The sequence below is a fragment of the Festucalex cinctus genome, chromosome 19 (assembly GCF_051991245.1).
Source record: "Festucalex cinctus isolate MCC-2025b chromosome 19, RoL_Fcin_1.0, whole genome shotgun sequence".
NCBI lineage: Eukaryota > Metazoa > Chordata > Actinopteri > Syngnathiformes > Syngnathidae > Festucalex > Festucalex cinctus.
In genome coordinates this window covers 8,317,755-8,330,986 of record NC_135429.1, presented here as the reverse complement: position 1 = coordinate 8,330,986, position 13,232 = coordinate 8,317,755, and the positions used below count along the sequence as shown (strand labels likewise).

At 42.3% G+C, this 13,232-nt stretch overlaps 2 protein-coding genes across 8 annotated transcripts in view; both read left to right on the top strand.

Moving 5' to 3' along the window:
• LOC144007193 (growth factor receptor-bound protein 10-like) overlaps positions 1 to 8,060 on the top strand; it is a 39,991-nt gene extending 31,931 nt beyond the window's left edge. For all 5 annotated transcript variants that reach the window (XM_077506598.1, XM_077506596.1, XM_077506599.1 and 2 more), the window contains 5 exons: positions 132 to 248; positions 338 to 404; positions 489 to 576; positions 2,986 to 3,079; positions 4,742 to 8,060. In XM_077506598.1, coding sequence (XP_077362724.1) covers positions 132 to 248; positions 338 to 404; positions 489 to 576; positions 2,986 to 3,079; positions 4,742 to 4,888 — 513 coding nt within the window. In that variant the 3' untranslated portion in view covers positions 4,889 to 8,060. The remainder of the gene's footprint in view (positions 1 to 131; positions 249 to 337; positions 405 to 488; positions 577 to 2,985; positions 3,080 to 4,741) is intronic.
• Positions 8,061 to 10,486: 2,426 nt separating this feature from the next.
• Positions 10,487 to 13,232, top strand: part of LOC144008085 (triple functional domain protein) — a 60,053-nt gene continuing 57,307 nt past the window's right edge. For 2 of the 3 annotated variants that reach the window (XM_077508147.1, XM_077508146.1), the window contains exon 1: positions 10,488 to 11,050. In XM_077508147.1, the coding sequence (XP_077364273.1) occupies positions 10,987 to 11,050 (64 nt within the window). In that variant the 5' untranslated portion in view covers positions 10,488 to 10,986. Of the gene's footprint in view, positions 11,051 to 13,232 lie in introns of all 3 variants that reach the window. The other variant, XM_077508148.1, reaches the window with a different exon arrangement.

Below are 13,232 nucleotides of genomic sequence, written 5' to 3'. Positions count from 1 at the left end.
TAGACCTCTGACCTTAGTACCGCCCCCCCTCCCCCTCTCACTTCACACCCCCACCTTCCGTCACCCTCCGCCAACCCGTACCACCACTCCCACCCTAACCTTTTCCTCAACCCTGCCTCGTCCCCCAACAGCGAAGCGTGTCCGAGAACTCCCTGGTGGCGATGGACTTCTCGGGACGGACTGGCCGTGTCATCGACAACCCCGTGGAGGCCCAAAGTGCCGCCCTGGAGGAGGGACAGACATGGAGGGTAAGGCAAAGGAAGGGGAATGAAATGAAATCATCTCCCATTTGTTCTGTTGGATGCCAATTCATTGTCATTCTGATGATTTCATGAAGAAGCGGAGTCAGCGTATGAATGTCCTGGGTAGCCCGTCGCCCCTGCACCCGTCCTCTCTGAGCACAGGTGCACACCAATGCCGCACTTGTACAAGCGTGTAGCAGTGGTTTATTACGGTGGGCTGATGTGTGTCTGTTGTGTGTTTACCAGTCATCCACCGGACACAGGTTTGGTTTCACGGTCGCATCATGAGAGAAGAAGCCCACAAAATGATCATACAACAAGGCCAAGTGGACGGGTAAGATTGCGTAGTTGTGGAAATGCAATTGCGCTGCTCACTTATCCAACATTAGGTTCGCTGGCTAATCTAATGACAAAGTGCATCACAAATGTTTTATTTAGTTATCATTTTATTTGGTTATCTATCTTCAATGTCTTCCATCCTGCCTCCTGGAGGTTCTTGCTGATATCACTAACATCTCGGAGTGTCTTTCCTTGCAACTTTTTTTCAATTGTCAACTACTGTTCAGCTAGGTCTACTTTTGACGTCTGTTATTTAGTACACCGGTGGTTTCTTTACTTCTTCGGGGCATCCGGAAAGGTTGCATTGGTTGTGGCCAATGCATGTGTAAGGGCTCTGATTGATTTTCCATCTGCTGCCAGCTTCACCATTCCCCCCCCCCCAAAAAAAACCCAAGTCATTTATAGGCTGCTCTCTTGCTTTCAAGTTGATTCCACCTGTAATTGCAAATGACAAAACTTATTTAGTTTAGTTTAGTTTAGTTTATTCATTTTTTCCTTTCGGACACATTACAGTTTACATCGATCACATCACATCATTTGCAACATTGACATCCGAAAGAAGGGCTGACGGGTAGAAGCCGAAGCTTATTCGAGACCCGTCCCCATCGACCCATTACTATAACGCATCAATCATATACATTATTTAGAATAGTCATTAATTTTTATCGTTATCCATCCCATACTATCCCAGACACTGCTCGCTCAGTTCATCTTGAATGTCCGTGTGTAGATTGTGGCTAGTCCCAATCATTTGGAACTGGTGAGTCGGTCCCCAGACGCCACCAGCAGGCCCACCCCGCCAGGCGAGCAGCCAAGGCAAGCGCAATTCTTCTCTTTCACCAGTAGGGTCTTCGCTGACCTCGGATCAGCTTTCACACATGTTGTGCTTTCCAGAAGAGTAGATCGGCTTGCATTCTGCCCACTGCGATTCAAGCGCCTCGATTCTGGTCAGGTAGCACCACTGGTTGCTTGCACGTTGTCGATCTGATGACTCCTGTGCGCTGCCGAGCCGAGCTCACCCAGCAGAGCGGCCCACGCCAGCCGCATTCCAGGAACCAGACCACCAACCCCGTTATGCGTATTGACAGCAGTTTCATTGTAGCCACAATACAGCCTTATCATGTAGCCTTGACTGTTACAACAAATGTCCAAACGGAATTCGAGCCAGACAATATTTAAATTCAAACGGGAACAGCAATACATGTTATCAATGCAGGTGTATAAACAAGAGTTAGCCTTGGCAAAGTCAGCAAGCTACATGTACAACTCCAGCTTTGGGTACTTAGTGTTGTTGTTGTTGTTGTGATATTGTGAATTACTGTTGTCTCTCAAGCGCTGCCAATTCCTCAGCTCCTTTCACGATTCGTGTTTTTAGTTGACCAGAGTTTTCTTTAGTTTGAATAAAAATTCGGCAGTCTTTTGTCCACGTGCTTTCGATAAGTCCATTCTTTCTCATTTGTCGAGCCTTTTTGGCGATGTCAGCATTTCGTTTGGTGAGGTTTTCGTTGATGTAGACATGTTTCCCACGAAGCTTGTGACGGTCTCTCAGAAGAGCAATCTTTTTCTTTCTGTCAACAAACCTGATCAGAACTACCGGTGGCCGTGTCCCTCCAGTTGGAAGCGAAAAGCACATCTGAATGTTCGCAGGGTCAACAGTTAATCCCAAATCTCTGAGTTGAAGTGTCACTTGCTGTTCCACAGTCTCGTTCCCTGAAGATTGGTCAGAATCTTCCGTGCTCGTCCTAGCCGCAGCTCTCAAAGGGCCACGGCGCGGCTTGATCTCGATACCTGTGACTATCACGTCGTTAATCCGAAGATTTTGTTCCAAATCATCCACTTTTTGTTCCAAGGCAACAATGCTTCGATCTTTTTCCTGTGTCTCTGTCTTCAATTGCTGTATTTCCTGGCTTTCCAGAAGAGTAGATCGAAGAAGTGGCTCAATGCTCTTCTTCATTTCAAGTAATTCGGCAACCATTCCACTGAGTTTTTTAAGAGTAGATTTTATCTCCTCATTCTCGTCAGCTCTTTTTCCGCCAGGCATTCTGCAACAATGTAGTTAAAAATCCCAATGCAAAAATCAACAAGTAGTTAGATTCTCGAGCGAGTGCAGGAGCAAGTACAGATGCGTCCTTCCTCAGCAAATGCGTCCTTGAATCCCAATACTCTTGCTCATGAGAAAAATGGGCGTGCTCAAACAAAAGGTTATATCTTCGATCCAGATGCAAGCACTCAAAAGTAAAAGGAAATAAATTAGCTTCAATTTTCCAATACTTTTGAAGGCGATATCATATTCCATGTTGATTTTCAAGAATGCTTCAGGGTTAATCGTCCACAGATAATTGGTCACACGGTCAACACATGTAGCTGCTTGTAACTTTTCCTCTTCTCTCTTGTGTTTTGTTAGGTTATTCCTGTTGCGGGACAGTCAAAGTAACCCCAAGGCCTTCGTGCTCACCATGTGCCACCACCAGAAGATCAAGCACTTCCAAATTTTACCGGTCAGTCAAATCAGATCAAGTGCTATGTGCTTTAAGGGGGAAGTTGGAAAATTACATTCATTTTGAAGTGTATTTTTTATTTATTTATTTATTTTTACTAAAGAGAGGTAGTTTATTACGTTCAGAAGTAAATCAAGTCATGGATGCTCGCTATCAAGGGGGAAAAAAACAACAACTTAATTTGTGTTTTAACTGGCAAGTGAGTTTCATTTTTTTCTAAATGCTCCTAAATGGACATAGTAGTGTTGCGTAATGTGGAAAAAGTACTAGCCAGCCAAAAAGCCAGCCAAGGGACCGCCTTTAGCTTTGATTACAGCAAGCATTTCCTTTTGGCATCATCTGGCAAATCTTATGCAATCACACAACATTCATTTCCATCCAGAGCTGCATTCATTTTTTTTGTATGAAAGATAAGAGAGTTGGACCACTGTGTACAAATCTTCTCTGACATATCCCAAAGATTCTTACGGGATTAAGGTCTGGACTGGACTCTCTCCTTATACTCGGCCCATTACTTTGGAACATGGTCCATCTGGACTCATTAGATCACATGATCCTTTTTCCATTGCTCCAGAGCACAATGTTATGCTCCCTAGCAAATTGAAGCCTTATTTTGCACCAATTTAAGTGGATTTCTTGAGGCTACATAGCTATTTAGAACATGGTTGTTGTGCTTTGGTAACTTTTTCAATATATTGGTTTCCTAAAACGTTTTCATGATGATTATTACCTTTGTTTGTTGGCTGGCATGGAGAATTTGCATGGTTCTCTTGCTTTATAGCATCCATTTTGACCTGTTACCAAATATGGTTACTTACACAACCGCATTCTTCCTCGTAGTTGACGACGCAGCACTATTGGACAGTTCTAACGCAATTTTTTAGCTTATCTCCTTAGTTGTTTTCTTGACTTGATTTTGGCCAATAATAATTCTTGTTTTTTTTGGGAGGGGGGGAGAGGTGGAATTAATATTAAAGAACAGTTTCCAAAAGAGCTTCTTAAGCATTCGCACACACATATTCCCATATAAAGCAAGAGTGTGGAACCCAAAGGGGTATTTACAGCCCACGGAAGCATTTGATCCGGCCAACATTACAATTCTGTAAACTCACATCACAAACTCATTTGCTCCCCAAAACATATAAATATGTTCTAGTTTAAATGTTTTAAGTGTCCCAAAGACATTTTTGTTTATGCTAGCACACACAGAAGGCTTTGATGCAACCTCTCAACTGCAGTGAACGGGTGAAAAAAATGGTAGTAATTACAAAAACGGCCAGCAGGTGGCATAGTATAAGAGAGCAACCAGGGCCCACATTGAAAACAAGCTGTTTCCCCACAATTCTAAACAGATTTGTGAATAATGATAAAGCTTAGCTATATTCTAATGATAATTGCTGCAAAATGGAAACAGATAAAAATATACTTTTTTTTTCCTGATGAAAGAAGAAACTCTAATGTTTCTTTTGCTAGGTTCTGTGTTTTTATAGCACAATATTCTGTGGGCCTTGCAAAATAAGTCAAAATCCAGCAAAAGAGCCGAGAGCGAAGGTGGTTGCGTCAGTGAAAATGGCTGCGAGTAAAGGAGCTCATTACTGAAAGTCACCTAGAATGTCATTGTCATGTGTTGCTAACGGTCCTCTTCCATTTTGTGGCGTGAAGTGTGAAGAAGACGGTCAGGTGTTCTTCAGCCTGGATGATGGCGCAACTAAGTTCACCGACCTGATCCACCTGGTGGAGTTCTACCAGCTCAACCGAGGAGTGCTGCCCTGCAAGCTCAAACACCCGTGCACCGCCGTGGCCTTGTGACACTCCTTCTCCGTACCCCTTTTGATTTTTTTTTTTTTTTTTGCACACCTCCTAAACCCCCACCCAAGATCCCACCTATCCGCCCCACACCCCCGGTGAGTTGAGTCTGGGTGAAAAAGTGAGCCAAGCTTTTCTCCGCCTTATTGCTTTTTGGAGGTTTGAAAGGGCGCGGAACGTTGCGGATGGTGGACTCCTGCGTTGTTTCCACGGAGACCAGAACGTTTGTAATGGTGCACAGAAGCTCGTGAAATGATGGCTCTCCTTCCTCTTCAAGCCCCAACCCCACCCTATTTCCCCCAGGCCTGATAAGCTGTGGCGCAGGAAGCGCCACCCTACTTCTTCTTCATTGATCATCAGGGATGGAGGGGAATCCCTCCCGGGTCTCGAGCAAACTTTGGATCCAGGAGGTTTTCTCAACCTGTGCAGTCCAGTCTGGATAAGCTGACACCATGACACCGCCCAGTCCACCAAACAACACCCCTAGCCCACAACCCCACCCTAACCCACCCCATGTGTGTGGCTCTACTGCTGTGTCCAGGATCAAGTCAAGCGTGAGGAGAAGGATCTAAACAAGCAGAGGCTTATCAGAAAGGACAAAGGAATGTTTATCAGGAAGGCCGTGACGAGCCTCTCTTTTAGACTTGATTACTTGATGTCATTTTAATGCTGTTTTATTACTGTTGATTCAATGCAGAACTAGTTTGCACTCGCGCGCGGGGGGAGGGGGTGGCAACGCCCAATCATCATCATCCTCCTCCTCTTCCAATTGGGAGAAATATGCATGTCGATCTCCATCCAAGCTGATGGGATTCAAAAGGTGGAGGTGAGGAGAGTCACGGCTGATGATGCAGTGCCTTTCCGCATGGTTTGGGAACATCTCGGACTCGGAGCTGCGTGTAGCTCATAGCACGGCAGCCACACTACTGTAGTAATGACAAGAAAGAGAGGAAGAAAGTGCAACTCGGAAGGAGGAGGAGGAGGAGACCATTTGAAATGAAAAGGGGTATTTGTAGGCTTTGTGAATGTCATTTTGCTTTTATTCCCCGAGTCTGTTCTCAGCTCGCAGCTTGCACATTTTCAATGATCTTGAGGTGATAGTAAAGGTTCGGAGGCATCCTGACCACTGCCCCTATCCTCCCACCCCGCTCAGAAGAGACAAATCAAAGAAAAGCACTCCCACAATTCTTTTTTTTTTTTTAGCGTGGAAACGAACAAAAAGACTTGAAGTGTGAAACTCAGCTGACTGCGCATCAAATACACAATCAAATGAGCTTCACTTGCCTTAAGTGAAAACAATGAGCCTTGTACATACAACTGAAACGTATATATGAAGATGCACACACAGCGATGATTAAGCATTTTTAGGAAAATGGATGCCACTGTCGCGACGATATGCTAACAATGGAGCAACAACCAGCTACAAGCCTGGCTAACAAAGTCCAGCCAAAACCCTTTGACAGCCAATATTCTTCATTTAATATACTTTATACGCAATGACGATTAGGTGCCATTTGGTAGCTAACTTGCGGTTGGAAACAAGCTTATTCTTTAAAATGTGGTACAAATTTGTCAAATGTCAAACTCCATGCTAACCCTCAAAAAGCATCACTTAGAATGGAGGGAAAAAAAATTATAATAACAAAAACATACTTTAGGGCATGCTCCATACATCTGCTGATTTAACTCACCGGCTAGCATGAGTAACTAAATCCACACAAAAGCATCAGATTGCATTCATCATTTAATCCTTGCAGAAATGATTCCGTATTTAAATTGTTTTGTGCTGACCTATGCTTTTCTGGCTGCATTTCAGCTAGCAACAAGACTTTCTGAGTGTTTGCTGGCACTAACGAGCTGTACTTTGTAGTCTTTTTCAATTCCAAATAAGTCAGCAGTTTAAATGCTGTGGACCAACGTTTGATTCATTTTCTAGGGAATGAAACAGAAAGACGGTTCTACTTATTTGATAGTTTGGATTGAAGCAAATGTCTTGGAAAATCAACTTCACTGCCCCCTTAGTAAAAAGAAATGTCATTGTCAAGTCTTTTTTTTTTTTTAAAGAATCCAAACTTTGCAGTTTTCTTCGTTTTGTTCTTGTCTGCTGTAGAAGTTTGTCGCAAAAGTAATTTCTCCCGCGCTTTCCTAACGCACCACCACCACCCTAAAATCCATCTTGTATCAGAGCAGGGTTAGCACAAGGCACAGCGCCATGTCACTTTGCCCCCACGTGACCAACCAGGGCAGGACTCTCTCCAGGGATTGGATAATGCTTGAAGCCCCTCGCCCCCACCTGACACCCTCTTGCTCCCCACCTGTGTCCAGCCTGTAAGCTATGAGCCTGTGGTGAATAAGCGTGCATGTGTGTGTTTGTGACTGTGTGCGTGTGAGAGAGAGTATGGCTTGACTGTTATTGTTAACTGCTGGTCATCCAACTTGCCTTGTAGAGACAGAACGGAAGGTGAGGAAAGTGAAGTGATGCCTTAGTTTCACATGTTAGAGGAGGGGGGAGTTGAACCACATCACGAGACACCAGTAGGCACTATTCCCCCCCCCCCCCCCCCCACACACCACCTGTTTTTATTTTCATTTGCAATCACTGTGTCCAACATGAAACAGCCATCTAGTGCATCCTTGGTTTCCGAATGAATGAGTATGTGAAGACTATGGTGGAGAACGAACACTGTACCTTAGGTCACAGATCACTATGTATGGCCGTTATGCTTTGCCCATAACGCCGTGTAAAATGAAGAATGCTATTTTGTCCTGAATTCATTTGTTGATGATGTGTACATTGACATTATTGTGTTTATGCTTATCAGTTTTGTCACAAAATGACATATATACACTATATACACATACAGTATTAAATTAATCATGCTCAAATTTTTATTTTAAGACATTAAACTGGATTTCCTTTTTCTTTTCGGCTATGTGTCCAACTTTACTCGTATTAGGGCCACACTGAGAAAAGAAAAAATGTTGAAATTGTGGGAGAAAATTGTAATGCTATAGATGTTTTAATGTCACAAGACAATAATGTGTAATGTTGCTTCAGATAAACTAATTATATTACAAGAACAAAGTTGTTCCCCCCCTTGAAAAAATAGTGCACACCCTGTCTTTGTCGTAAGATTACTGTGAAAAAGTTGTTTGACAGGTTTTTTTTTTTTTTTTTTTTTTTTTTTTTTTTTTTTTTTTTTTTTTAAATAGGAAATAAAGCTACAAATTCTTTATGAACAGTCTTAGATCTTTACAAAAGGAGAGGGAAAAAATCACAATCTTTTCAGGAAAATTTGCAAAATTTCAACGAAAGCGCCGCAAATTTATCACATTTATAAGTTGAATTTTCTATGATAAAAGTCACAAGTTTATGAGGAAAAAAAAAAATCAAACTTTTGAGGAAAAAATTTCAAGTTAATGGTTGCAAACTTTCAAGTAAAAAAAAAAAGTACATTTGTGAGAAAGTCTGAACATTTCCAAGTGTCAAAAAACAAAAAAAAACAAAAGCATACCGTCGAGGAATAAAGTTGTATTTTCTAAGAAAAAATATTGCAAATAAAGTGGGATAAAAGGTCACAAATGTTCATTTTTAATACCATTTTTCTAAAAAGAAAACTTTATTGTGGGGATGGGGATGCTAAATTAAACCAAAAAGTCGTATTTATTCTAGTTCTTGTAATATTGTGACCGTATTCCATTAACATGACAAATTCTCGTAATATTATAACTTTATTCACGTGACTCATTTCCAATTTGTTTTACTATACTGACTTTTATCATTGTATTATTTTTATTTTCATTGTATTGTTGGAATTTTGTTCTACTTTGGGTGGCCCTGATACTTGTACTTGATACTTCATGTGATGTTCAATTGCATTGGATGTCACCTGTCCATTTCATTTTTTTTAAGCAAATAAATGTTTGGTCATTCACGCTAACCACACACGCACACATACACTCACACTTTTTTCCGTTTTTTTTTGTTTTTTTTTTTTCTCCCGTGGATACATATTCTTTCGGGATTTTGGTAGCAGCTTCCAGTCATGAAAGGCAGTCGACCAGTGCAATTTTTCCAGCGTAGCTCAAAGTAGTCGGCGTAGTGGTGCCTGCGGTTTCTTCATACAGTCCAACCACTTAGTTATGATCAAGCCAAACAAGTCCAATTGTCAACAGTGTTTTCATAAGCTCAGTCATCATAAGCTCAAGTCAAACAACAATCACGTCAGGGAAAGGAAAATGGAATAAAAAATAAAAGTCCACACATCAATTGTTTCATTCATGTTCTTTTTGTGCTTGTGCTTCATATTCTGTAAGTGTCTACACAGCTCCTGGATCTACATTGTACCCTGTTCAGGTATTTTTGTACAAATAAGGGACTGATATATTCTCTGTTTATTGGAAATTAGAATAAAATACAACGTTGCTATAAACCAAATGACGTGGCCTGCTGCTCAATCATTTCTCATCCGGCTGTTCATCTTTACACCAAGATGCACAATAAATATACATTGTGGTGGGAGAAAAGCGGTAATAACACACAGCCCTCTGGAAAATGTAATTTAATTTTCATTATTTTTGCAATTATTATAACTTGTATTGATTTCAATAACAGAGTGGTGTTAGCGGTTGTGGAAGTTAGGCTGGAGATGCATTTATTTATTTTTTAATCAATGGCTTTCGATTGTGCATGTACAATATTTGGAACTTTTATTTACAACACAAAACTCACAATAACTCATTTGCATATTATAGGCCCTGTTTTATCAAGATCGCTAAAACATTTTATTTAAGATCATTCACTTTTTTTTCCAATGATAACTCTTGATAAAGGTCGAAGGCTGCATTGTGCAGACCCACCTACTTCAAATTGTGTTATTTTACTTTCCTTTGCACAGCAATGAAGTGTTTGCTTTCTAGTCCTTTCGTTTGACTTTAATTTCCCAAAAATTCCTCCTCTATGGGTCTCCAGTGAACAAATGCATCATAGTCGTGAGCAACGCCATGCTGAGCAACAAGGCAGGATTGGAACGTGAAACACGACGAAATTCCAGCTGCAGGGTCACAATAAGGCGTCCGTATGTCATGTGACCAGCAGTTGACCAATCACAGCGTAGTAGCTCTGAACCCGATTTGGCCAAACTCGATCTAGGGCTCTGCTTCAGGCGCCACACTGTCGCCATCTCCTGGTCACTATGAGAAAAGGGCTGTATTCGATTTCCACACTATACTATTTGGGGGTCACGTCAATTTGTCCCCCAAAAATCAACAGAAAGTGTCCCTAAAATCAACCGGAAATGACGACCCCCCCCACCCCCAATCTCTCTCTCTCTCTCTCTCTCTCTCTCTCTCTCTCTCTCTCTCTCTCTCTCTCTCTCTCTCTCTCTCTCTCTCTCTCTCTCTCTCTCTCTCGCTCTCTTTTTAAAATGGCTTTTGGAGTTCCAGAGAATTACTGCAGGGGGCAGCAGTAGCCTACAGTTGATAAAAGAGGGGCGAGCAAGAGTTACAATTTTTAAAGGATTTTGGAGTTCCAGAGAATTACTGCAGGGGGCAGCAGGAGCCTACAGGTGACAAAAGAGTGGCGAGCAAGATTTACCACAGACAAATGTAAATCAAAGCAGTTGACCTTTTCTCCTTTCGTCGTAGTTTTCTCTCCGAATTCCGTTTTTAAAGTGCACTATGTATATCGACTATATTTTTTAACCGTTCATTATTTCTGTTAATTTAATGTACTGTTCTCCTCACTGGAGCTTTGACCTGCCGTCTTTCGCGTATGAGCCGACAGTCAGCGGCCCCTCCCGCCCCCTTTTCCACCGTGTGAGTGACTCTCCCTTCGGCTTCACTCCCGAGGAGGAACCCGGTGCTCCTGGTTCATCGTTTCTTTCTTTTCTTTCGCTCTCTTTTTTTTTTCTTTTTACAACTACCCCCAAGATGGAGGCTCTCAGATGGCAAGATTAGCGCTTAGAACACAACCATACCACCCGCGTGTCCTTAATGACTCCTTGGTTGGCAACGGAGGGGATTTTCTCACATCATTTTACCCATTTTGGGGGGATCTGATCGGGAGATACTGATCTCCGGGTGTCGCGGTTGTGGCAGCCATGAGCTCCGGGGAAGGAGCGGAGGAGACGACGAAGGACGCCGGGGACATAGGCTTCAAGACAGGTAAGCCCAACAATGATGAGCTCCACCGGGGATGATGCTAAGGATGGACATTTATACCCAATCGTGATGACTGTTTTGGGGGTGCCAGACAGTGAACGACTGGGGTCGAGGGTGGGTGGGGGACACACTTGACCCGACTGTAAATAGCACTACTGTCACAAATGGGCGCAAGAATTGACTGCCACTGTTTCACACATAAAGTGTTTAAATTGTTTTTTTGTGTGTTTGTTTTTTAATATGTATGCCAGACTATGTAGCTAATCCATTAGCTTGAGTGCTAATGTTTCAAGCCCCATCTTTTTCCAAGATGTGGCACCATTTATCGACCAGCTACTAAAAGAGACACTATCCGACATTTTGGCTTTACCGTAGCCACACTTACAACCATTACACGTGTAAAATAAATTGTGAGGAATGTGTCTGACCAAAAATAAAAGTTGGAAGGCGTACACAACCGCGTGCATGGCACTTTCCAACACAAAATTGGGGAGGAAAATGAGCATCTGCCATTAATATGAAGTCGCCCGTTTAGCTTGTGTGCGCGTGACACTTTACTTTGTGCTTAAACCCGATGAACTCCGAGCCGAAAAGCAGCGTAGAGGCGAGGGAAGCGCTGTCTGGTGAGCTTTTGTAGCTTGGAGTTAGCCTCCCAAAGCCTGTCTGGCTACCAAATGCTAATGTACCATCGCTAGCTCGCCAGTGAGTTGACAAAGCCGGCGTGTGTCCTTTGACCGACTTCTTCCTTGTGAAGAAAAAAACCCCATAGATACCATGTGAATACTGTAGTTTGAATTCAACATTCCCCTAAGTGGATCATGTTTTGCTTTTTGTGTTGTCAAAATTTCACGACAGTGCGAGCTATGTAAACAATACATGGCGTGGCACATCCAACATTCTGGGTGTGTTAGGCTAAGCTAAGTGTGACACATAATGCACATTCTGGCTAAAAACAGGCTTTTGAAACTCAATCGCGGTCTGTCCATTATGAAGGGCCACCGCAGGAAATCTAGAGCGCTGATATATTGTTTTAAAGGGAGACCATTGCTTTGAGTTGTGCACAATGCTAGCATCAAATTTCGCAACTGTAACAGTAAGAGTGACAGGCCTGCAGTGATGGAAAAGACAACAACAATGGGCCGTAAAGTGTAAATTCCAAGCGGTTTAATGTGCATTGGTAGGGTCCGAGCAAAGCTTTTACAACACTTTTCAGTGCCAGCAGAGCCATGGGTGGTTTATTTTGGTAGCGTCTTAGGTTATTCCACTCCCCCACCAATGCTCAATGTACATTTTAAGTGTTCACGCATTACAGAATCATATGATGGATCTGGATAAGCTTGTGGGCTAGGCTAAACTTGTATGTTCATGCCAAGTCACCCCCAGCTCAGTTCACTCTTCGCAGGCATTGAGCTGCTTCCAGCGCCTGATGTCATGTCTGCTTGTGTCATCATGCCTGAGCTTTGCAGCTTAAATGCATTTCAAATCAATTCCTATGTCATCAAAGTCTGTCAGCAGATGAATTGTGCATTATGGCATTCACAAATATATATTCATGAGTGACAATTGTGCTGTACCTGAGATTTAGATATGATAAATACAAACAACCCTGCCTTTTTTAGTTATAGACCATCAATAGCAAAAACTGGCCAGTTATCACCGACCAAAAAAGTTAAAAATTGCCTCTATTAATAGTTAAGATATACCCCAAAATAGGATCCCAAAATACTTAAATAAATATGATTCAAAATTCAACTCACATTACTCTGAAAATTCCTACTTTCCTAACAACTATCTTTGGTTTAATTACCAGCATGAGTTACTGTTGAATGTCCTTGGGTCCCTTCAAAGGTACTCCATAAATCAAATCTGTAAAAACAACAATACTTTTATAATGGTGTTCAGATATCCATGCGTGAATATTGTGCTCTAGCTAAGATTGAGCTGCAATTATTCCAGATATCCAAGATTTTTCTTATGACTGTGGTTGTATAAACAAGAATCAGCCCCCTGCAGTTTCATGTCTTGTGTGATTATAAGCCACAAAGGAAGTTGTGCATCTTCACTACCCGATGGCTTCCTCTTAGCAGCGCTCTGAAAGTCAGACACTTTGGTTGGTTGTAATGTTTGTTGCTGCACAGCTGCCACTCTTCGATGGATCCTTGATTAATGTGTTCTGTGATTAGGC